At 46.5% G+C, this 26,019-nt stretch overlaps 1 protein-coding gene across 6 annotated transcripts in view; it reads right to left on the bottom strand.

The window, feature by feature from the left end:
• The window catches only part of ASTN2 (astrotactin 2), a 911,537-nt gene that overhangs the window by 41,952 nt on the left and 843,566 nt on the right, over window positions 1-26,019 (bottom strand). For all 6 annotated transcript variants that reach the window (XM_067743527.1, XM_067743524.1, XM_067743522.1 and 3 more), the window contains one exon: window positions 12,194-12,335. In XM_067743527.1, the coding sequence (XP_067599628.1) occupies window positions 12,194-12,335 (142 nt within the window). The remainder of the gene's footprint in view (window positions 1-12,193; window positions 12,336-26,019) is intronic.

Genomic DNA, 26,019 nt, shown 5'->3' with positions numbered 1-26,019 from the left:
GGGTGGGTGGCGGGGGGAGGCCCTCAGCATGTGGTGTTGGACCCACAGCCAAGATAATGGGAGCAGGGAGAGGCCTGGCTTTGAGTGTGGGTCCATTCCTATTTCAGGAGTTCCTAGAGTCCTAAAAGGTCAGAGAAGGAAGGGACTTTGCCATCCAGTCTTCTCATTGTGATGAGGAAGAAACTGAGGTTCAGAAAGAGGAAGCTCTTTGCCCAAGGCCCCTGGTTGATGGGCAGTATAGCTGGGCAGAGCCGAGTGTGGCTTGTGACCCCATCCTGGGAATTCCTCTCCACGCTGAGATGTCCCTGTGCTTTCCCCCTACCAAAGCACCCCCGAGGTAAAAGGTAGGGAGTCAAGGCCTGCTGGCAAGAGCCGTGGATTGAGTGTCAGGACCCCTGTGTGCTAATCCTGGTTCTGCTTTCACTGTGAAGCCTATGGGTCTCTCTGGGCCTCGGCTCCCTTATCTATATACTGAGAGAGTTAACTTAGAGATTTTAAATTAATAACCTGCAAGCTAATTGTGACCTACAAAATTGGTTTATATGACCAGTATTAAATTGGTTTCCAGCAAGTACTAATTAAGAGATTTCATTTAAGCCGAGGTTTATGGCTGACGTTCTCACATAGTAATGGTTAGCTGGAGCTAAGGATTCTCTGCTCCATTTCTAGTTTACCACTGTCCCCACTGCTCCCTGTTATCGAGCATCTGGTCACACTGACCCATTCATGTCACTTGCCAGTTCCTCCTTATAAAGCCCTGCCGAGGGTTTGTTCCCTCTCCCTCAGCTTCCTGCTCCCCAAGCATGGGGCTTACCCCCCCCCCCCCGAGATTACCAGCCCACCGAAGGCCAGCCCTGGAACGTTTCTTGACAGTGACCTGAAATTTGCCTTCCTCGCAGCCATTCACCTCATCCTGTTCCCCAGGGTCAGAGTGAGCACATCTGTGCCTCTGATACCTGTGTGGCTCTACAGAGGGCTGAAGACGGTGGGCCATCCTCCCGGGTCCTCTCTTCACTTGAACAAACCGTCCAGGACCCTGAAATGTTGTCCAGGGGCATCATTTCTAGGGCCCCTGCTGACCTGCTTCCTCTCCTCTGGACGTTGTTTAGATGTTTAGTCTTCCCCTTGCAAGCCAACTCTCCTTGCAGCCGTGAGGCTTGTTCATACCATCCTCCACTGAATCTTTGCCATGCTGCCCTTGGGGCTCCAACACGGCTGGCGAGGCCCTCACCTGCTCAGTAGCCCCAGCTCTCTTACCTCCCCTTGCCCTCCTAACTCCAGATCTACTCTCTGCCTCATCATGCTGTCTCTCAGTTTCCAGGTTTCTCATAATCTATCCTCTGCCTGAAACCCCTGTATTAGTTTCCTGTAGCTGCCATAACATATTACCACAGACATAGTGGCTTAAAACAACAGAAACATATTATCTCACAGTTCTGGAGGCCAGGAGTCTGAAATCAAGGTGTCGGCAGGGCCAGGCTCCCCCTGGGGGCTCTTGGGAAGGATCCTTCCTTGCCTTTTCTGGCTTCTGAGGGCCCCAGGTGTTCTTTGACTTGTGGTAACATAACTCTAATCCCCACCTTTATCTTCACGTGGCCTTCTTCTGTGTGTCTTTTCCTCTTAGAGTGACACCAGCCACTATATTATATTGGACTTAGGAACCAACCTAGTTACAGTGAAATCTCATCTTGATCCTTAGTTCATTACATTTTCAAAGACTCTATTTCCAAGTAAGGTCACATTCTGAGGTTTCAGGTAGTCATGAATTCTGGGGGGATGCTATTCAACCCAGGGCAACACCTCCTCTTACTTCTGCAGGAAGACTTCACAGCAGGTCTGCAAAATGGCCCTGCACTAGACTCGTCTGGGTTAGCGAGCCTTCCTTGATATTTCCACAGCCCCCAGTCTTTCCCATCAGAGCATGACGTGAAGCATCATCGAGCTAGTCTCCTCTGCCTCCCCACCATGACTCTGAGCTCCATGAGGGCAGAGACTGTTTGGCTTGGTTAGTTCTGAATCCCAGGTGACTAGCTTAGTATAAGGCACATTGTGGATACCCAACATATATGTCCTTTTCCTGAGTGCTCAGCACAGACACCAGTTGTTAAGAAGAGGAAAAGCTGTTTCCAGATGTTTCCAGAACTGAGCTGAGCCCATGCTGCTCCACTTCTACCCAGCACATGCCCTACGCAGGGCACCACTCACTGGATCCCCAATGTGTGAGGACCTCGCCTTTACTTGCACCAAATGGCCTCACTGTCTCTCAACTCAACGCAGCCTGTTCTCCACACCCCAGTGAGGGTTGTCACCAAAAACACAGGTGTAAATACAGCCTGGGCCTGCTCAACAGCTTTTCTTGGTTCCCCACTGCCTGCAGGACCAAGTTCAGCTCCTATGCCTGGCATTCAAGGCCTAGTTCCCCAGCACGGCCTCAGGTCCCATCTCTCCACCCTCCACGAGTTTGCACAAGCAGCCTGTGCCCTGTCCCTCTAGAAGCCTGGCTGGCGTCCCATTCCTGGATGAAATCCTGATGCAGCTTGAGGAAAGAACAGCCTGCCTGAGAGTCCCCAGCAGGTTTTAGGAGCCTCGCTGTCTGTCGGCTGAAAAACAGCGTTATTTTTCCTCTACGAGTCTCTCTTGGCTTGGGACTCACGGCTGTATTTGCTTCTGGCTTGAGGACAGCTCTTTCCCTCTCTGGGGCCCCAACTGAACACTTTGGAGAGGTTAGTGTGACCTGACGCTAGATGGAATTGAGTCTTGAGTAGCTAGGCTGCCCCCCCTCACCCCACCCCCTGACCAATAGGACAGGGCACCACAGCCAGAGAAAGTTCACATTCCATCTGGGTTATGGGACATCAGAGGCGCCCGGCCCCTGCTGAGTTCTGGGACCCTTGGCCACACCCAACTGGCTGTTCACCCCAGTGTCATATAATAGGTCCAGACCTTTGTTCCTAGGCTGTGGTAGGAGGGGTGGAGCGGGTAGATAACGCACAGGAACATGGAAGAAGAGAGATCATGGGACCAAGCAAGAGAGACTAAGGAGTGCTAAGAAAAGGAGAAAGAGGCAGGATGTACAGATACAGAGAGAGCGAGTATAAGAGAAGGAGACACCGACACAAAGACTGAGACAGACAGACAGACGAGAAGTCAGAGTGCTGAGAGAGAGGCAGCATCCCTGCCCGGAGCAGAGAGAGAGCAAGGATGGGACGGGAAGAAAGAGAGGGAAAGAGGAGTCAGAAACAACCAGAAATGGACAAAAAGGGGCGGCGGGGGTCGGGGGAGAGGAGAGATGTTAGAAAAACAGGAGAGGACTCAGGGAGAGAGGAAGGGGGGGGGGCGGAGAAGAGGAAGGAAGGAAGGGAGGGAGAGAGGGTTGAAGAGAAAAAAAGGACTGAGAGAGTTTCACAGTGGGGAGAAAAAGCCAGTAAAGAGCAAGGCAGGAATTGTCAGGCCCGTCCTGGCTTCTTTCCCTTCTGTGTCCTGGATCAACCTTGGGCCTCAGCCTCAGCTCTCAGAGGCTACAGCCCAGGCCCCGGTCAGCATGGAAGGCTTCCTCTGTGCATATCTCCTTCCTCCCAGGAGCTGAAAGTCCCCTGAGAAGCTGGCCCGGTCACGCTGGGACTTGGCTCAAGAGGCCCACTGCATAGACAGGGTCACTGAAGCTGGAAGAGGGAAGAAGCATGGAGCCTTAAGCTGAATGAAACTCTTCCGCCCGGACTCCAACCCTTCCCTCTCTGATCGCCAGGGCTTGGAGTCCAAATCCTTGCCTCCATTACCTCCTGAGATACACAGCCTCCGAATTCACCTGAATTCATGAAACATTCTTTGGGTTGGCCCCATTCGATCCCTCTTCTACAAAGGGAGAAACGCAGGCCTCCAAAATGGAAACTCCTTGTCCAAGGCTTCATAGCTGCTTAGGGCCAGACGCAGGATGACCCTCCAGTCTCTCGCCTCCCTTCATCTGGGCAAGCATTCATAAACGCCAGACCTGAAGGGCTCCTGATGACTTTCATGCTTTTTCCAGTAAATTCTGTGCTGATTCTTGGCACAAAGAGAGGAAATGAAGAGGGTAGGGTAGGAATGTAAATAAAAGGAAACTTTGGGATTCCATCTAATATGTAATTATAGTATCCATGGCGGTGGCCCTGGCTGCTTCTTCGATGTGCTGCCCTGGATGTGCCCGGGCAGGGGGTGGGGGGGTTCCTGGAGGTGATGGGGGGCCCAGCAATGCTCCATCCAAGGTGTCAAGCCCCCTGGGCTTTTGGAATCGTATTTTGGGGCAGGGAGCCTGGACTTGTTTGCAGAAACACATGGCAGCCTGGGGATGTTGGGAAACAACCCAGCAGATGAGAGCTGGAGATACTGGGCATCTCAAGAATGGCATTGGGAGTACATTCCTAGGAAGAGCAGGGGTCCTTGTGCAGACTCAGGGCTCAACTGTTTACGTGGCATCACCAGGGTTGCAGAGGCAGGGAGAAGTCTGGAGTTCAGTGGGAGTCGTGTAGCTTTTGGTGTCAGGACTCAAAATCTGTTTTCCATAGTGTTTCCAGCTCATCTGAGTATGGATCTCTGCACAAAAGATCCCTTTAAACAGCTTCCACTCCTGAACCTTGCTACTTCGACATGTCCAATTCTTCTCATAAACTAGTGTGGTAATTTCAAGTTCAAGCTCTGGAAATAAATTGGCTGAATTCAAATTGTATCTTCTCCATTTACGAGCCTTGAGGCTCTGGTCAACTTATCTAACCTCTCTGTGCCTTTACAGCCTAATCTGTTGGACAAGAATAACAGTCACTGCCTTAGAGAGTTGTTTTCAGGATTAAATTAGGTAAGATTTAAGATAGGTAGATAGATGGATAGATAGGTAGATAGATAGATACAGAGACATAGAAACCTAGAGATAGATGTAGAGATATGGTACCAGACCACAGCCGGACACACAGTGGCTGTCTCCTGAATATTTGGTGAGAAAGTGAGTTAGAGATGGTGAGTGAGTGAAGGGGAGAAGTCAGTATCTCCAGATTTCTGCATTGACTTCGAAATTTGTTCAAATCATTCAGCAACGATTTACTGGATTCTTTACTGGCATCAGACACTGTTCTAGGCACCAGGAATACAGGATGACAAAGGCCGACATAGACCCTGCTCTATGCAGCTGACGGTCTGGTGTGAAAAGACAGACAACAAACCAATAAATTAGATACTGAATCACTACAGCTTTAGTAAGTGCCATGGCTTTATGCGTCTGTGTGTATAGCAGGTGTTATCTGTTGTAGATAATGTGGTCAAAGAAGGGCTTTCTAAGGAAATGACATTTAATCCTAGACCTGAAGGAGAGTAAGGTACTGATCATGGGAAGAGCCAGGAGAAGGCTATCCTGGGGAAAGAACAGTAGAAGCAAAGACCTTATGGAAGGTACATTCTAATACATTCTAGCAAGTGTGCCTAGGGAGTGATGAATAAAGGAATCAGTGCCAGATGAAGGATTAACTTGCTCTCCCCACTGGAATGCTGAGAACACAGTGGCCAACAGTGGCAACCCCAGGCACGAAGCTTAGGTAAAGTATATAATCACAAAGAGTAATAACAGTGGTTATCCTTCCCCCTCTCATCATTTATTAAGTACTGACAATGAGCTAGACACTCTCTTGTGCTCTTTACATGTTTCAGTTCATCGAATCCTCACAATCCTATGAAATAGGTCCTGTCATGATTCCATTTTAAAGATGACAAAATTGAAACTCAGAGAGATTAAGAAATTTGCCCAAGGCCACACAGTGCAGGTATTGGAGCCAAGGTAAAAACTCACCTCTGTCTGATTTCAAAGGCCTAACTTAAAAATATGTATATTGTGGTGGGGTGTGGGAAGGGATGTGGATTCAAAATATCTATTGCCCGTCCCTTGGCTGCTTTTTTTGACAGAGTGATCATAACGTTTCACGTTCACACAATCTTAGGACAAATTCAAAGCACTTTCTCATATACTATCGAGTTTAATCTTTGCAAAAACTTGGGGAGGTATAATTAATTATCTCCATTTCATGGATGAATTAATAAGCTCCATTTTACAGATGAGAAAGATGAGGTGTGAAGTACCTTTCCTGAGGATCAGGGTCTTCTTGTCCCCAAAGTTCTTTCCATTGCAAACATTTGCTTGCAGTTAGAAGGCCCTCTTCCACTATTCTTACCAGGTACTTCTGACAACTCCCCATGTGTGAGTGGACACGGGCAGGGACAGCATGTGGGGGAAGGGAAGGGTGGGTCAGCTTGGGTATGACTCTCAGCTCTATCTCTTTTTATCATGTGACTTTGGGCAAAATGTTTACTTCTTTAAGTCTCAGTTTTTCCCTCTGTGAAATGAAACATGATGATGATGATGATACCAGTTCCACAGGGTTATGGCGAGGATGAAATGAGAGAGCATGTGTAACATCCTTAAAGCACTGTTCCTGACACATAGTGAGTGCTCAATAAACTATTATCATCATTACACTCCTGGTATCCAGGAAGTACTGGGGACACTGAGAATCAGGACACCGGTCTGGAGTCTCCATCTCTACCTCAGCGTGCAAGTCACAGAACTCACTGAGTTTAACTTTTCCATTTCACAGATGAGAACATCAAGGCCCGAGTAGCAGGAGGAACTGGGCCCAGGTCTCGCTTGGAACAAGCGTGGGAACTGCTGTCTGACTCCTGACCTCAGGCTCTTCCCTCCTCCAGGGCCCTGGTTTTCCTTTTACTCCTCTCCTCCAACTCCAGCCACCCCTGATAAGAAGGAACATTTCCCCTGAGCCTCTGGTCCCACCGTGGATGTTGGCACGTGGTTGCAGGACGCAGGCTCCCTTGGCATTCCTTTCACAGAGCTGAGGCCAAGGAGGTGAGGGCAGGCCTGGAGCAAGCCTCTGCATGTGTGGGAATGAGCTCCCACCCCAGGAATTAGGCCTGGCTGCTGCTGTGTGTTTGCGCAGGACACTTTGGCAGTCATCCACGATCAGAGAAAGCAAGGCAGCCAAGACAAGACAGAGGCTAATTACCTTGGACAATAGGAAATTGGGGAGTGGCGACAAAAAGGGTGTCTAGGCCTCCAGCCAGGCAAGGGCAGGGATGGCGAGTGCCCAGCCTGGGCGGACCCTCCCACCTTGAGTGGAGATTCCTGCTCGGGGTTACCCTCGGACTCCAGCAACCCAAAGGCGCAAGAGCTGGTCACACTGTCAGAACGTCTGGGGACCCTCTCCCTCTGCTGCTCTTTGTTTATTTTCATTCAAAAGTAAAACAAATGAAACAAACAAGGACATTCAATTTAAACAGGCCCAAGTGCTGATGTTTCTGTTTTGTTACACCAGGGTGAGCTTAGGACGAGAGAATCAGCCTTGACTCTCACTCCTCCAATTGGTCTCAACTCTGCGGTGCTGTGTAAAATTACATGGATAGAGGGGCTGCAGAAGCAATTTGCCTTCCTAGGTGGGGTGCAGAGAGGGAGTGGGGATAAAGAGGGGCCTGATTCAGAGAGAGAGAAGGAGGAACCAAAACTCAAATAAGAAACAGGACAGAGAAACAGAAATTCAGAGATTAACAGATAGAAAGGCAAAAAAGGAATGATTGGAGAATGGCAGACAGACAAAGACAGTGAGCTATGCAGAGAGTACTCACACGAGAGAGGGAATAAAAGGAAAGGGGAGGGCTTCCCTGGTGGCGCAGTGGTTGAGAGTCCGCCTGCCGATGCAGGGGACACGGGTTCGTGCCCTGGTCCGGGAAGATCCCACATGCTGCGGAGCGGCTGGGCTCGTGAGCCATGGCCGCTGAGCCTGCGCGTCCAGAGCCTGTGCTCCGCAACGGGAGAGGCCGCAACAGTGAGAGGCCCGCGTACCGCAAAAAAAAAAAAGGAAAGGGGAGACGGACAGAGATGCAGAGAGGTATGGTAGGGTAAAACAAAGGTGAAGTTGTAAGAGCAAGAGCCCCGGAGGAGAAGAGAGAGAATGAGAAAAAAGTCCCACGGCAGAAGTATGCATTCCCAGAACTCTCAAGCTCGGGTGGATCTAATGCATCTTCATTTTGAAGATCCTGAACTTGTGAAACAAGGAGAGGATGTGAACATTCTGCCCAAGGTCCCAGAGTCAGAAGTGGCAGTAGTGGGATGTGAACCCAGACTTCCTGCCTGAGAGAGTGCGCCTCCATGCCTGTGTCACCTGAATCCTTCCATCACACCTTCTGGCAGCATGGATGGAAGGTTTGGTGCCAAGCTGTGCTTAATTAAAACTCAGGGGTCTGGACCATGCTCTCTTTTCATCCTATTTCTCCCCAAATGATCCCGGGTACTCATTCTTTTCAGGGCTAGTGGGACCCCAACCTGCCTCATAGAGAATAGCTCTTCTGGGATTGTCCTTGGAAAAAAGAGACACTGAAAACCATCAACTGAGTCAAGGAGAATGAAACAGGAAGAAGCAAAAGTAACCAACATTTCCTGCAGACCTCCCGTATGCCATGCAATCTGAAAAACCCTGTTCGTGGAGTTTCTTACTTAATGCTCTTCCCTATAACTCTACGAGAATGGAAAGATTATCAGCCCCCTTTCCCAGTGGGAGAAACTGTTGCATAGAGCAGTGAAAAAATGACTTGACCCAGGGCAGGTCGTGACCACTCAGCAGAATCAGGATTTGCACCCAGCTCCGCTTGTCTCCAAAGCCTGCGCTCTTTCCACTGCCACACATGGCCTTTTTGGCCCAAGAAGAAGAAAACTAATTTTGGTAAGAAACAAGCAAGCAGAAAATGAAAACCCCCAAGAACTGACACTGGAACTATTTTAAAACTTGAGACCGAATCGGTCAGACTTCAGGGAAGGAGAGCCGCCAGTGGGATAAGAGACGAGTCCAAACAACACCCTGGCTCCTTGTCAGAGCGCCCAGATCCCAGGGCCATTAATAAAATCGATTTCAAAAATAAAATAAAGAAGTGTTCAGAGTTAGGGATGACAGGCTCATGACAAGCACATTTCCAGGACAGGAGAAGAAAGGATGTTCCTGCTTCACGAGGTGGGAAGGAGATGGGGGCCGGGTGTGTGTGTGTGTCTGTGTGTGTGTGTGTGTGTGTGTGTGTGTGTGTGTGTGTGTGTAAAGGATGGCGGCTGATTTGTCAGCTCTAAGTGTTAATTGCTTTCGGGGTTCCATAAAACATTTCACTGCTTTCTACATAATGGGCCTGTAGGCTTCCAGCCTGGCTAACGCCAAGTCCCCACAGTGTCACCCAGAGACAGGGTTACTACTTGTGTCTCAGCAGATAGGAATCACCTGCCAGGGCTCGGTCCCTCTCTGCTAGATGCTGTCTCTCCCAGCAGCTGGAGAATGGAGGCGGAGGGAGTTGAAATTAATTATTACTACAGCAAGGGCAACAAGAGCAACGATGGTAACAGCTAACACTTCTCACTCTCCTGCTGGGGGCTTGTGACAAAGTGAAGAACTTCTGTGCATTACGAGCTCATCAAACCTCTTGGGGTCCCAGTGAGCCAGACACCGTATTACTTACATCTTCACGAAGGAGGAAGCGGAGGCTGGAAGGTTGAGCAGCTCACTCAGTGCCAAGCTGAGAAAGCACAGGGTGGAGATCTGAACCCAGCTCTGTACGCCTCCAGTGCAGTCTATGCCCTCAGTGAGCGACAGAAGATCCAGAAACCAGCCATAAGCAGTCTTGCAAAAATGCTGTTTTCTGCACACGATCATAGTCTTTAGGGTTGGAGCGGATCATACAGCCCAGAATCTAGTCACATACTCGTGTTTCATAGATGCAGTGACCCTAAAGCCCAAGGGGTTGGTGTCAGAGCTTACTGAGAGGCTACAGACTCGCGCTCCCAAGATCTAAATACCAAATCATTACTGAAGGCCTGAGGTAAATGCTATCGCCTCTGTGAAGTTTGCACACATGTCCCACTGGAAGACACCTGATAGCATGTTGTACTTTTGGGATTTCATCCCTACAGCTCTCACCGTCCCCAACTGAGTTTGCCCTTCTGAATGAAATAAAACCTGGGCCCTAACATCTATGAGATAGATAGTCAGTGGCAAAGCCAGAGTCAGAAGCCCTGGTTTCCATCTTACGGTGATATTCCTGAGTTTGGTACGTGAACGCACTGGGTGTTACTAATGAGCCTCAATATGTCACATGTTCAAAAGAGCCCCGTGGTCTTCAGAAAAGTCATGGTCTTCCAGAGGAAGTGGGGATAGGATGTGTTTTGGAGGGGAGGGAGATTTGCAGATGGTGAAGGGGCTAATATTTACTAAGCACATACTTAGATACTATGCTAGGTTGCTCCTGGTTTAATTCTCATGCAACTCTGCAGCCTGGGTTTTATTATTTCTCTTTTACGGAGGCTCACAGAGGTAAAGCGACTTATCTAAGGCTACACAACTAAATATGTCATAGCCAGATTTGAATCCACATTCTGTGGTCTTCCATACTACCATTAAGTTCTAAGTTACCTGAGGGTGGAAACTTTGTCTTAGGCACATTTATACTTGCATTCTAGCACAGTACCAAGACACAGGAAATCTTCAGACAATGTCTGCTGAATAAGTAAATGAGTTACAAATGAGTAAATAAAAATGTGAATGAATGAAAGAATTGATGAATAAACAAGTGAATGAATGATGGAGTATAAGAGTGAATAAACAGATGAATGGGATGGATGGATGGATGGATGGAGAGATGGATAAATGGTTGGATAGATGGATGGATAAGTGAATGAATCAATGAATAAAAGAAAAAAAATTAATGAGTTGAATAATTAATTGGTCAACAATGCCTACCTTATACCCTGAGAAAACCATAATTCAAAAACAGTCATGTACCACAATGTTCACTGCAGCTCTATTTACAATAGCCAGGAGATGGAAGCAACCTAAGTGTCCATCAACAGATGAATGGATAAAGAAGATGTAGCACATATATACAATGGCATATTACTCAGCCATAAAAAGAAACAAAATTGAGTTCTTTGTAGTGAGGTAGATGGACCTAGAGTCTGTCATAGAGAGTGAAGTAAGTCAGAAAGAGAAAAACAAATACCGTATGCTAACACATATATATGGAATCGAAAAAAAAAAATGGTTCTGAAGAACCCAGGGGCAGGACAGGAATAAAGACGCAGACATAGAGATGGACTTGAGGACACAGGGAGGGGGAAGGGTAAGCTGGGACGAAGTGAGAGAGTGGCATGGACATATACACACTACCAAATGTAAAATCGATAGCTAGTGGGAAGCAGCCTCGTAGCACAGGGAGATCAGCTCAGTGCTTTGTGTCCACCTAGGGGTGGGATAGGGAGGGTGGGAGGGACGGAGACACAAGAGGGAGGATATATGGGGATATATGTACATGTATAGCTGATTCACTTTGTTATACAGCAGAAACTAACACACCATTGTAAAGCAATTATACTTCAGCGAAGATGTTAAAAAGAAAAAAAAAAACAATGCCCACCTTGTCAACAACTGCAGCTTTCTAGATTAGTAAGGGAGGCGGCCTATGGTTTCATAATTAGAGAATGAAGAGAGCTGGTTGCTAGAACTGTATGTTATAGCTTATGATGGTTGCATCCGAATGTGGCAACACTCACTGAGTTGGGAAACAGAGAAAAAATGACTCCGTTTTCCCTCTGAGATGAACAGATGAGTCTCAGAATGACTTCCTTTGCATCTCCAGAAATTTGGATGCAATGACTCTAATCTACTCTGTGAAAGCGTGATGATGACACTATTACTAAGGGACTGGATGAATCTACTAATAAAAAAAATTATATGTATATATACTACATATACGTATACACTTCTGATATGCTAATCTAACATTTTTCAGAGGAAATATCACGGAATTGAGAAAAGAACACCAGGCAGGGACTCCTGTCACAGCCTTCCTTGCTAACTTGCCACTTTCCCTCTTTGGGCTGCAGATTCTTCATCAGTAGGAGGGACGGTTTTAAGTTACTGGCCTCCCTGGACCCTTTATCACTAACCTTGTATGATTCTGTGACTCACTGTGGCCATACTTCTCCAATGGACACTTCTAAGCCTTAGCATATTAAGGTGCACATACAGACTGGCCTATAAAACATTAGGCTGGTCTGGACAGATGACTCGTGCCTTGCCTCCCAGACTTACAATTGTCCTGTCTGCTTCACGCTCCCCACACACAAAGTATGTCTTACTTGTAGAGACCGTCGGGCTCCAGACACTTGAAGATGACGGAGTAGATACTGACTTCAGGGACCTCTCCATGGCTTCGACCAGCTGCTACACAAGATGTACCCAGGCCAGAGAGTAAGTCATCGGCAAAACTCAGGAATTCTCCTGGAGGGAGACAAAGAAAGATGAGCTCCCCAGCTCAGGCCTTGGTGAGCAGACATTCCTGCTATTGTCCAAACCCATCAAATGTCTGGATACCATTATTAAGAGGATTAATGGACAGAACAAGCACAGGATATGAAAATGACACAGATCAGTGTCTACTCCTGATGATTCGTTTTTAAATTTATGCCTGAATTTTCTCAACTGTGAAGTGGAGATACTAATACCTACCTTGATAAGATTGTAGCAAAGCTCAAATGAGGTAAATTATTGTGTAATAAAAATGCATGAAAATGCAACAGGAGGACAGCGCTTTCTGTCTAGAATAACTATTCTGGCCTTGTCACTGCCACTAACTTCCTCTTAACTCCTTAAGCAAGCCTCCTTGGAATTGCTGGTTCCTTCCTTGTACAATGAAGGAGTTGGACTAAGGATATAAAATAGGTCTCATGTCATACAGTCACTCTTACGCACTGGTACTGGATTCATGGAGTGTCATGTTGAGATGGATGGAGACTGGTCTGGCTAAGGGGGAAAGGGTAATATGACTGATTAGTGATGAAGGTCATGAGATAGGAAGGGACAATAGAAGAGAAAGTGCCCCGAACCCCATGATTTCTAAAAGTCAGTCTAGCCATTGGATTTTAGGGGGCTGCTGAAGTTTACTAGAAATAGGGCTCATAAAGAAGACGAGATGAAGACTAGAAAGAATAACTGAACATCTGGGATCTTGGGATCTAGTCTTAGCTTTGTGAAGAATTTGCTGTATAGCTTTGGAGAACTAAATTCCCATCTCTGTACTCTAGTTTCCTCCTCTGTAGAGTGAAGGTGCTAGAGTCACTGTCAGGATTTCCGAAAAAATAAAATAACATAGATGTGCACAAAGATTAAGTTATGAGGATAAACATTGTGGTACTATTTAAACTAGCAGGAATTTTAAAACAACTAAGTGTTCAATGATATCAAAACAGTAATATCAATTATAGTTCAATGATGCAATGGAATATTTTATAGCCATTAAAATAATATTGTGGAAAAATACGAAGTTATTTGAAAGGATATTCATGGCATAGTAAGTTTAAAAAGATAGGTTACACTATTACAGAATAATTTTTGGTGGACATTTTATACATTTATCTATCTAGAAAAAGAAGGAATAAAATATAGTAAATGAATAACAGTGGCTTTGTCTGGAAAGTTAGATAATGGGTATTTTTTTCTCTCTTATTTTTGCTTATCTCTCGTTTTAAAATTATCTACAAGGAACATGTATTGCTTTTGTAACAAGAAAAAAAAATCAATAAAAATTACTTACAAATAAAGTAAATGAGCCAGACTAAATGGCCTCTAAGTTCCTTTCCAGTTCTAAAACAGGATGATTTTAGAGGCACATGAGGTATCATATACCACACGATATGAAAGGATATGAGGCCGCCCGACTGTTGATTTCTTGTTCTTCTTCATGCCTGATATGGAGGGCCTTGTAGTCTCTCCTCGCTTAGATTCTTGGTATAAACAAGAGGAGGACATCTGTTAACTATCTTCTCTCTACTTGGGATTAAGGACAATCCAACGTGATGGTACCATCATGAAACAATAACGTTGGCCGAGGGTCTGAGAAGACACGGTGCTTCTCTACCAGGGACCTGAGGGGACAGAATTTACAGATCACTTCCTTTTGGTCTCGTAAAGAAGAATTTCATCCTTCACTCACAAGTGAACCATGTGACACGTGTCTGACTGAACTGTCTAGATGGCCCTGGGATTCAGACGGACAACAGTTCTAAAACGTATTTGTCCCTATGGTCCAACAAAGCAGATCTGATGAGTAGTGTGTTTTGTTTTCTGCTTTTTACAAAGACAGTTCATAGATTCGATATGTAGATGCCAGAACAAGTGTCTGAATCAGGCTAATGTCAGGGACATACAAGTTCAGCTGCTATTGCCAGGGAGACTTGGGACTGAATTTGAGTTCTACCATTTATCACAGGTCCCTTAACTTCTCAAGTCTCAGTTTTCCTTTCTGTAGCAAGGGGTCAATGACTCTTTTATGGGTCTGGAATCTAGAAAGAAAGGCTGAGTCCAGGAAGAAAGTCTGTCTAGAACCAGAGGTTTTGCTATTAAAAAATGAAGAGGTAAATTTAACGCTTCTTTTATCTCAAATTTTGGCATCCCTATTTCTTCTATAGGTCTCTTATGTCCAGCTTCTTCCATAGTAAAATCATAAACCAACAATGTCTTCCAATAGGTATCAAAGCAGAATAATGTATGGGGTGAAAAATAAAGGAGAAAAAACATGGGCCTATTCACTGGATGGAGTGAGGGCTTTGTTTCTCTTGGTTTTTCACGATTCCGTGTCTGGCTGCTTGCACTTGTTTTCTTTGAGCTTGGATACATGTCTGTCTGCTTCTCCGTTTGTTTCCAGATAGCCATTGAAAGAGTTGGCCCTTCGTGAGGGAATTCAGTATGCCTGTGGCCTGTATTAATTAACTGTCTTCAAGCCAAAAGATGGTTGACATTCATTTTCAAATGGACATAGTTTTCCAGATATTTCCATGCATTTCAGAATAATTTAGACCAGGGATAAAAGCCCCATAAATACGTCTGGTCAGTAAGACCGGCACACAGTTCTAAGGTTTACAGGTTTAGTTCAAGTGAAGAAACTGGATAGTGTGGAGTATATCAATAGTCCTATAAGCACATTATAAGGATACTTAGTGTCCAGTTCTGTTTGGGGCTATATATACATAATAACCTTCAAATGAAAAGAGTTAATATGAAGGAAACTGATATCTTAGTGCCAACTTCTGTTTTTCCCATTTAATCCTCACAACATTCAATCTTACTGAGTTAAATGTTAGTATCTCTGTTATAAAGCTGAAGTTAAGCTCACAAATTTGGGAAGAGACAGAGCTGAGATTTGAACCCATATCATCCTAATTCCAAAGCCATACCTTTTCTTTTATGTTATGCTGCCTCCTAGAGAATGTTTAAAAAAAAAAAAAACGACAGTGTTAGGAAGGGAACTTTCTCAATTCTTTTCAGTTTGAGATTGAATTCATGCCACTCTCTTAGCTCTATGGGCTTGGGAAATGAAACAATAAAAGGCCTTATACACCTTGTAATCTGACAACAGGAAGGGTTGTTAAATACAGACCCATAAAGTGAATTGTAAGATTGCTTGTTTTGGCACTCTATTCCAGAAGGTTTAAATGCAAGCTAGAAGGGGACAGGTGAATGCAGCGACCCTCACTGTCCTTCCTTTCCCAGTGGAGGGGCAACTAAGAAAGGCCTGGGGGCTTCTCCATGTACAAAAGTGAACCAGTGCGATTCAACGCATGTATTGTGGTTCCACAGTATACCATGTTCCACGTCTGGAAGCATTATAATTGAATGAACAATAATAAAGTGCAGTGGTTAAGAGGTTGGGCCCTGCATTTACACTGCCTAGAATTAAATCCTGGTACATCCCCACTTACAGCTTGCTTTGGACTTGACTCTCTACATCTATTTTATCATATGATAAATGGGTATAATAATGCTGTCTAATGTATATTGTTTACAAATAATAACTATTTGTAATTATTAGTACAATGTCTGGTATACAGTAAGAGCTCAAAAAACATATCAGCTATCATTATTGTTTTTATTATTGTGTCATCATAACAGAGGAGATATAAGGACCCTTAGAGGTTATTTGTATCCAAATGGCTCCTTTTCCAGGTGACGAAACCAAAGCCCAGATAAAGAAAGTGGCATGTCTGTGGCCATACACAAAGCGGGAGGTAGACTTGGAACTAAACTTGGTCTCTTCACTCCTATGGCCTGTGAGATAATTCATACCAGCCAGCGCACTGAGATAAAATCACTGAGAACTGAAGAGCTTCCAAAGCTGCCCCAGGAGCCTGTGCTCCTCAGTTTGTGACCAACTTTATTCAACACGAATGTGAGCTTTATTTACTGGGTATTTACTATGTTCCGGGCACTGTAATGTACATGGTACACAGCTCCACCCTGTCATCTTCTTAAACTTGAAATCTCTGAGAAAGATAGAATGCCCAGGAGAGACAGAAGATGTTCAACAGGTCTCACACATGTAATAAATTCTAACAGTGGCTTCAGAATTAGAATATTTAGAAGTCTGGGGATAAGAAGAAATGGCAGCTATGGTGGGTGCTGAAGGCTGTCTCTTCTATACCTATACTAACCTTCAACCAGACCAACTCCAGTTTGATCTATTTATATACTAATGGTCCATGTTTTATTTAGGTTGAAAATAAAAACTGTTTTAAAAATCTCGGCTTAAAAGTTTTATTGCTTGGGCTTCCCTGGTGGCACAGTGGTTGAGAGTCCGCCTGCCGATGCAGGGGACACAGGTTCGTGCCCCGGTCCGGGAAGATCCCACATGCCGCGGAGCGGCTGGGCCCGTGAGCCATGGCCGCTGAGCCTGCGCGTCCGGAGCCTGTGCTCCGCAACGGCAGAGGCCACGGCAGTGAGAGGCCCGCGTACCACAAAAAAAAAAAAGTTTAATTGCTTAAAATATTTGAATCCTAAAACTCTGCCACATTCCCTGATAGAAATATAGAGGCTCAGGAATGTTACACCCCCATTCAAGGCTTCGAAGTTACTCCCAGGCAGAGGCCAGAACCCAAATCCAGCTCTTCTGCCTCTGAGCGCCATGTGCCTTCCACTAGGACACTCTGCCCCGGCCACTTCTGTCCCCTCCTCTCTAGGAAGTCGTTATGGCCACATGGCAGAACCCTCCTGGACCCAGGCTGCTACTGCCGCCTTGCCCATGCCTGTCCAAGACTCTAACATTCTTTTTCTGTTTTTCTTTCCTTGAAAACAGATAGGGAGTTGGGAGTCGCTGTACAGGAATGCGCCTGTTCCCCATTATGGCTCTTCTGGGGCTGTAACCCGAGTGGGCTTGGGCCAGACCCTCACACACATTTCTTTATCCACTCAGACTCCAGCCTTGCTCTCATTACCATCCACAGAAAAGGTCAATCACAATTCTGCTGAAGCTACAGAACCAACCCAACAAAGCACAGAGCGATTTTTCTACAGGCCCCAACCCCTGCCTCAATTCTCTCTCTCCCTCCCCTTTCATCACTCCCTCGATCCTCTTCCTCCTTGTTTTCCTTCTCCTTCTCCTCTCTCTCTCTCTCTCTCTCTCTCTCTCTCGCTCGCTCGCTCTCTCTATTCTGATTGAGTTGAGGTCACAGTCAAAGCTGGCCACAAGAGCAAATTGAAAACAGGTTGGGAGAAAAGCAGCAAAGAAATTCCAAAATGGAAGGGGCCAGAGCTGTGAGTTATTTAGCCCAGGTGGGGAGAAAGGTCCCTGCTTGGGACTCCACACTCTTTTCAAGAAACGCCAAGGGGATTTAGAGCCACTCTGGGCCTGGCCTCTCTCTAACCTACAGATGCTCTTTGCTACAGTGCCCAGGGAGAGGCAGGGCTCTGCATTTCCCCACCTTTCCTTTACTTGGACAAATGAAGAAATTCATTCTGAGACCTTGTCAGTGACAAAATGCATCTTTGAGGGCCTCACACCATTCAGCTGCAGTTGGTTCACTTCTTCCAAAACAATGTTATTTTACATTGGAAGAACCAGTGCGTGATGATTCTCACATTCGTTGAGAGAGGCAGTATGAGATACAAAAAAGAGAGTGTGTTTGGGGGGGCAGGTGACACCTGGTTTTGAAGCCAGGCTCCACCACTTATGAACTATAGTACATAGGGATGGATGATTAAACTCTGAGAGACCACTTCTTCATCTGGACAGTAGATGATCAGAGAACCGGGCAAGGAGTAAGTAATATATGCAGTATACCTGCTACATGAATGGTTCACCAATGTTCGTGCTCCCTCATCCCCATCATGTCTCATCAGTTTGCCTGATGGCAAAATTTTTAGTGGTCTAATTCAGCTGCTTTTACAAACATTACATAATACCTAACTCCCTAAAACCTTCCCTAGTTTTTTGCAAAATGAAGTAATTTCAAAAAGAAGGAAGGAAGAAAGGTAGGCAGTCAAGGAGAGAGGGGAAGAAAATGTTTATTTAGCTCTTATTATATGGCATCAGCAGTGCTAGACATTTTTACTTAATTATCTTGATTAAACATTCAAAATGAGCCTGTCTTGATTAATATTCAATACAACCTAATGAATCAGGTTAATTGTGCGTTTACAAATGAGGGATCAGGTTCAAAGAAGGTTAAATGCCTTGCCTAACAAGATCCACCGAGGAAGAATGGTAGAGAAAAGGCAAGAACCGGGACATTTGTCATCCAAAGCCTGTGGTTTTCCTACTACACATTTGCCTACAGACTGTAAGATGCTTTTGGTGAGAGTTGTATTTTGGTTACCTCTGTGTCGCCAGTACCCAGCATAGGGCTGACCATGCAGGTATTTGTGGAATTCTGTGAAACCAAACTTCAGAGGTTGAAGCCTAGATCCACTCTCATCTCCCCAACACTAGCACTTGTCATTAGAACTTTCTTTTGGGAAATCAGGCTGCCTCCTGCATGATCTCTTTCAGGAGTGCACAGGACTCCCATGGTACAGGAGAGAAGGGACTGCCAAAGACGTAAGGGATCCAAAAAAGGCCACGGCAGTCTAGCAAATATCTACTGAGAGCCCCTATATGCCTCTGTTGTGCTAAGGGACTTCCGGCATATCCTCATACAAGCCCTCATACAACCTACATCTGTGGGTTTGACCTGCTCTAAAATCTGTCTCCTTCCACTTATAGCATGCCGGTTTTCCACCGGGGAGTCAGCTCTCCCCCAATTTCAGTCTATATGATTTAGGTGGAGCTATGGCCTCCTCCCTTCTTCAGAGATGGGCATGGGATCAATGGCATGATATCCCATATCAGAGACCAGCAAGAGATGAACAAGTGACCCAAGCCTGATCAATCAGACTAACATCTGGGACACAGACCAAGTCCTGATGACATTGCTTGAAGCCTTGGATCAGCTGTGTCTGAAGCTAGATATACCTTTGGATATTTCAAATACATGACTCAGTATTTTCCCTTTTCTGACAAAGCTAGTTTGTTTTCCATTACTTGCAACCAGGAGTCCTACCAGATACAAATCCTATGAGGTAGATTTTATGATTGTCATTTTATAAATGAGAAACAAACAAACAAAAAGGTCACAGGTCTTAAGCAAGTTGCCCAAGGTCACGCTCCATCTAAATAACGAGGCTGGACCTCAAATCCAGAGCTGTCAGACGCCAACACCGGAGCCTTTTCCATCATAAAACACTGCCTAGGGCAGAGGATAAAAGGATTCTATTATTCAACAAATCACCGGGTTATCGCCAGTGTCCTGCTTCCTCTGGCCCTGTCCTCTGACCTCACTGCCTGTGCTCCCTCCCTCCCTCCCTCCAGCCAGGCTGGTACCCCTCCTCCTCTAATATGCAGACCATGCTCCTAACACAGGGCCTTTGCACCTGTGGTCTCCATGCCTGGACAGTTCCTCCCCATGGCTTTGCATGATTCACTCCCTCTCCTTAGCCAGATCACTGCTTAAATGTCACTTCCTCAGAAAGGACTTCTCCAGCTACTCAATCTAATCCAATCCCTCTCTATCCCCTATTTCACTTCATAAAACGTATCGTTCTCTCTTATACTGATGAATTACTGGACTGCCTGTATCCCCCCCTGTAAGCCCCCTGATGAAGAGACTTTCTTCACTTAGCAAGCTGCCTATACACAGCGTGTTCTCCATAAACACTTGTCTAGGGAATGAATGTATTTACTGTGTACTGTAAAAAGAGCTGATGGCTGTGAACGCAACATAAAGAAGAATGTCTTAGTTTGCATTCCCTGGAGAGCAGAACCTAAGAGAAGGGCTTGGGTGCAGCTGATTTATTTAGAAGGTGACTCCAAGAGCAGGCATGGGGAAATGGGAAGAATGAGGCAGGGAAGAGGAACAGTCAACGCAGAGGTGCATCACTAAGTTTGCCGCTGTGAGTCATGGGGGCTCGATCCTACTGCGGCCTTCTGAGGAGTGACCGGGATGTCTCCCAGGGCTGTTTGGCTGAAAGCTGCGGGGCTGGAGCACATATCTGCCGATGATTCCTGATGGCCACCGGTGGAGAGGCTCCCCGGGAGAGTGAATTTCCCCACACGTTTTTTAACGTGGCTTGCCCCCAAGGCCCAGGGAGCTCAGTCTCATACAAGGCCATGGGACAGAAAGTACAAGTGTGCATTTGAGGTCACTGGCAGCACAAGGGGAGCCTGGGTGTGCAGCACAGTTGCAGCTGAGATAACCCTGGGCCAAGAGGCTATGTCACTGCCCCAGTGGCATCTGTTACAAAGACCCAATCTCTCTGCCTTTGAGGAATTGATAGAAAGATCCACTGCTGAGCCTTCCTCACGGAGGTCTAGGATAGACCTGATAGCTCCACTGCTGAAACAGTCCACAGTTACCGAACACCCACTCCACGCCAGGGAGAGGACGAGGCACTGCAGGCACAGTCCTGAGCCACACAGGCAAAGCCCCCTCCCTGTGATGCTCACAGCTAAACAAGGCAGAATTGCAATGGCTGCTTTCGTGAGCAACCCTCCAGAGTCTCGCAACTTATTAATACAGAATTGAATAATATTAACCTCAGCACTAATACGCAGTTTGCCAATAGAGCCTGCCCTTTTCTACAGTTGGCTTCATTAGGGCCGCAAAAGCCCTCGTCATCCCCACCATCTTGAGGACAAATGATGCCAATACATTTGGCTAGACTGGGTGTTGCTAACACGTGTGAGGAGAGCCGGTCTGGGGACCGGACTGCGGAAGAGGAGGGGCGTGGAAGGAGAGCCAGGACCCTCATTCCCCTCGCCATCACTCTTTGAGGGCCACAGTGTGTGTTTACTGCCATCACAGCACTCATCCACGGAGGGCTTTCTTTTCTTTCCTTCCTTTTTTAAATCATATCCCTAAACGTTACATTGTCGTGAAGCGGAAAGAACCAACTGTACACGATGTGCTTCTCATCAGACTCTTGGTTCCTCTAACCCGTCCTACTTTCTGCAGGCCCCAGTCTTCATTCAGCGTCTCCCTCTCTGGGCAAAAAGGCAGAAAACTTGTGTGTTGACGGCGGGCCCTAATAGCCCCTCTGACCGCAGTTGTGATGAAACAGCATGTCATCTGGCAGAGCTGGGCTATTATTCACGTTTTGTCAAGAGGAGAAGAGAGGTTCAGAGAGTTGGGGCGCACTGCCCAGCCACACAGCGAGTCTGGGACTTGAACCTGGGCTGATCCAGTGCCAGAGCCTGTGGTTTTTCCACCACAACACGCATTTCCTGATGGTTCTATCTCTGTGGGCCTCAGTCTCCTCGTCTCTAAAAGGAGGACGTCAGCATCTACTCTGCAAGGGGCTCATGAGGAGTGAATTCAATTAAGTCCATTAAAAATATATATATGTGCCTTATAATCGGCAAAGAGTGATGCATCTGTAAAAGACTGTTGTTAGGGGAAATCCACAGAGTGCAGGTAAGATGATAAAAATGTCAGGTGGGTGCTTCTGGAGTTAGAAGGACGGAGACCATCCTTCGGGGGGTAGTGAGGTACATCGGTGTTCAGCCCCAAGGACACACCAAGGAAAACAAAGTGTGATGACGAAGGACCTTTACGAGCCCAAAAACATAACCGCCGGTTACACAGAGCAAAGAAGAAAGGGGTCGGGGGGCATGAGGATGCTATAGCGCAGGGAAATCTAGGGCTAGCTTCCTGGGATTGGAGCTTCCAAACTCTTCTCAGCTCTGGAGAACTGGCTTCTCTTCCTTTATTTCAGCTGAAGTTCCACATCCTCAGAGCTTTCTGTACCACCCTGTCTGAAGGGAACCCATACTGCCCATTCTCAGTTATGCCTCACCATAGAACTTGTGATTTTCTTCTGCGCACTAGTGACAAACTAGTTACTACCGTTGTTTGCTTTCCTCTTTATTTTCATTTGATTACTAAAATGTTAGCTCCATGAGTTCAGGAGCCTTGTCCATCTTGTTCACTGTCTCCTCAGTGGCTGACAGAGTATGGGGGACACAGCAGCCATTCATTAAAGATCCACTGACCGAATCGGGGGCAGGTGAGGCTGGAGAAGAAAGTAACTGATGACTCAGCTAGGCTTCGTAAACGTGTTGAGACAACTTAAGTTTTCGCTCATACCCAATATCTTTCTGAAACCTTGCCTTGGTCACCCCTCCATCCAGCAAGAGTCAGACTCCTACTCTGGGCTCCCACGGTGGCCTTGCTTCCCACCATTGTGGCCCTTAACCCACTGTCCTGCGATCACCTACTCAGTGTCTCCCTCCCCTGCGGACTGGGAGGACCTGTGGAAAGGGACCTGCCTTATTCACCATCTGAGCCCTGTGATGGGCATATGCCAAATAAGCGAGTTGATGAGCAAGCAGGATGAGGGCCCACGAGGGGAGCAGCGGGCTAGGGCTTCCTTGTGCAACAGCCTTTGAATTGTGTCAGAAAGAGCAATCCCATGAGGTCAGCAGATCTCGTGTGAAAAGGCCCTGAATCCAGAGGAAGAGGACACGGGCCGCACCCCTGCCTCTCTGTGAGACTCTGTACAAATCAGTTCATCTCTCTCTACCAATGCAAATGGCCACGATAGAAAAAGAGGGCAGCAAGCACCTCCCATCCCTTATCTGACCTGATCTCGCAGCTATAACCCCAACGCTGTGACCCTTTTATTTTCCTCTATACGTGCCTATCACTTTGCTCCCTCAGTCTTAGCTTCCCTGAGCTCTTTGTCTAGTTGTCAGCCCCCGACACACACCTCAGGCAATTTCCCTCATTAGTATTATTCCTCTTGATCTCTGCCCAACCCTGGCATTTCTATGCAGCCAAGCCCTCTGCTGCATCGCCTCGGCATCCACACTGGCTGTCCATGATCCCTCTGATTCTTGTCTCTGCAACGAGAAACGGCTTTCTCTTCCTGCAGCCCTCTCCTTTGTAAAGCCCTTTACAGTTTGCATTGCAAGTGCCCTGGCCTCCACATCATATTTAAGCTTCACAAATGCTCGGTGAGGTGGGCAAGACAAGATGGAAGTGAAAAATCACATTCTACAAAAGGGGAAACTGAAGCTCGGGAAAGAGGTACTGGGGCTGGAGCACACATTTCCTGACTCCTGATCTAGTGCATTAGCAGCTGTACCACGTGCTCTTGTCTCTTCATCCAGACTGTGAGCCCAACCACGACTCACACAGCTTCAGAGCCACGCCCTGAAGTACGTGTATGAGGCACTCACCCTTACTGAGCTTTCCACATGTTACTGACTTAGACTATTATATTTACTGAGACACCAGTATCAAATACTGGGTGGCGGGAAAGTAGCAGAAAAGGCAGTATTGTGCTCAGTCCTGGGTTTAAAAATTGACTTTGCTAAATGACTCTTCCAAGCCAGTTACTTAATTTCCCTAAGCCTCATTTTCTTCATCTGTAAAATGGATGTGAAAATGCCTATAATAAAGGAATCAATGGAACCCTATTGAGAATTAATTTAGACAATTAGCACAGTGCCTGGCACATGGTAAACATTCAACAAATGGCAGCTTTACTGTTATTACTGTTATGAACAACACCAATTCACGGAACATTTCATATGGGGTAAGTAGAGAAGAGAGATTCAACGATCCAGGGACAGTGAATTATCCTCATGAATTTAGTACCTCTTGCTCCTCCCAGACCAGAACTGCACAAACTATGTGGCCAGAGATTAAAAACTGCTGAATGCCCAAACCTTCTCCCCTTTTCTAAATATAAGCCTCAAAGCCTGGGGTGAGCAGACAGCTGGGGTATATCTTCAGTAGATAAGGGAGCCTCTGCTTGTCTTTCTTCTTTCCCCCTGCGGGGAAATGTAAGCTTCAAACCCAGTCTGACCAGGACCCTCCAAAGGTGGCCTCAGGGGTACCCCATCAGGGCACCAGGGAGGACTGAATGAGATCCTGAGTCCATTCCATTACCCAACCCGCTTCTTCACCACCCTCAGGCATGCGCACTCCTCTCCTCATCCCATCCCTGTGCTCAGGCCCCACAGCAGGGTGCATCCAGGAGGGTGGAGCGAAGGCCAGCGAAGATGAGTCAGGTTTTCTGGTTGTGAGAGCAACACCATTCCACCAGGCTGAGGTGCATCACTGAGAAGGAGGTGGGACCTGGGAGATGGCAGAAGGAGGTAGATTTCCAAATGAGAGAGACAGACAGACACAGAGAGAAAAAGACAGAGACAGACACACAGAGAGAAGGAAATAGGGAGGAATAGAGAAGGGCAGTCAGAGAGAACCACAGCCAGGAACTACTAAGAGACAAAGAGACCGACATAGAAACAGACAGTGGTAGAATGGAATAGAGAGAGAAAAGGGAGAAAGAGTCATAGACGGGAAGAGAGGGTCGGAGAAAGACAGATACAGGTAGAGATCAAAACAGAGAGGAATGGAGACAGGAGGCCAAGATTAAGAGAAACAGGGAGGAAGGGAGGAAGGCATAAAGGGAGGGAGGAAGGAAACTACCCCAAAAGAGAACAGGACAAGACAGAAAAAGAAACAGCAGGGGCAGAGGCAGAGAGAGACGTGGGGAGCGAGAGAGCTGGATGTTGAGGTCCAGAGCTGCAAGACGAGGAACGAGGGTGCGTGGCTCTGCCCAGGGCTGGCTAGCGCCCCTTCTCCTCTTCCCATTCTCCACGGCCTTACCCAACGCCCTGACACAGGGGACAGACCCTGGCCCAGAGGGTGGATACTGCTCCCTCCCCTCTTCAGCTCTGGACCCCAAACCAAGACAGGCAAAGACCCTATTTTCCCACAGCCTGACTGGAGGAGTGCCTTGGGGTCCCTCTTAAACCCCACAGGGAGAGGTGACTTTCTGAAGAGGTTCAGAGGCCAGAAGTGCTTCCACCAGAAATAGGCACCCTTGAGCATTTGATCAGGGCAACTTTAGTGACCTCTGGCTCCACGTACCCCAGGGGAAATGATCTGGAAGGTGAAGAAGGGAGAACGAGTAGGCAATAGCCATGTTCATCTAAATCCCCTCTTCTATTCCTCCCACACACAGATTTTCTTTTCACTCTCTATTGAAATGACTCCCTGGTCTCCCCATTTATATTAAAATTTTCCTTTAAATAGAGAAGGGGAAACGAGTCCTCTCTTCAATCCACAAGGAAAGCTATAAGACGGTTTTCAAGCTTGGAAAATTTGGCTGGTCAGTTTTTCCCACTGTTTAATACATGCCTTAGGTTACACTGAATGGGTAAACACAGTTTATATGTGACTAACTCACACCTAACTCTACAAGTTTATAGCCATATATATATAGTATATTGTAATATATATAAAGTATATTATACATATATACCATCTGCATTTATATAGCATACATAAAATGTATCTGTATATATGCATGTGTGCATATATATATACACAATACACGTATATTTATATGTACACACATAAACACACACACACATAAATACGTAAACACGTGCATAAACAATCCCTCAAATTGGTACAGCTCCTTAGGGTTTACAAAGCCCTCTCTTTCTCTCGTTTGATCCTTACAACAACCCTGGGAGGTAGACAGGGTAGGATTATTGCCCCCAGTTTACCGGTACCTGTGGTTAAGGCAAAGGCTCCAGGGACCCTCAGGTCTCGAAGCGGTCACAGTCCCCCTCTCCACAGTC

This window comes from Pseudorca crassidens, chromosome 7, assembly GCF_039906515.1.
Source record: "Pseudorca crassidens isolate mPseCra1 chromosome 7, mPseCra1.hap1, whole genome shotgun sequence".
Taxonomy (NCBI): Eukaryota; Metazoa; Chordata; class Mammalia; order Artiodactyla; family Delphinidae; genus Pseudorca; species Pseudorca crassidens.
Note: the sequence above shows the minus strand (reverse complement) of the source record. Positions and strands in the feature narration are given on the sequence as shown.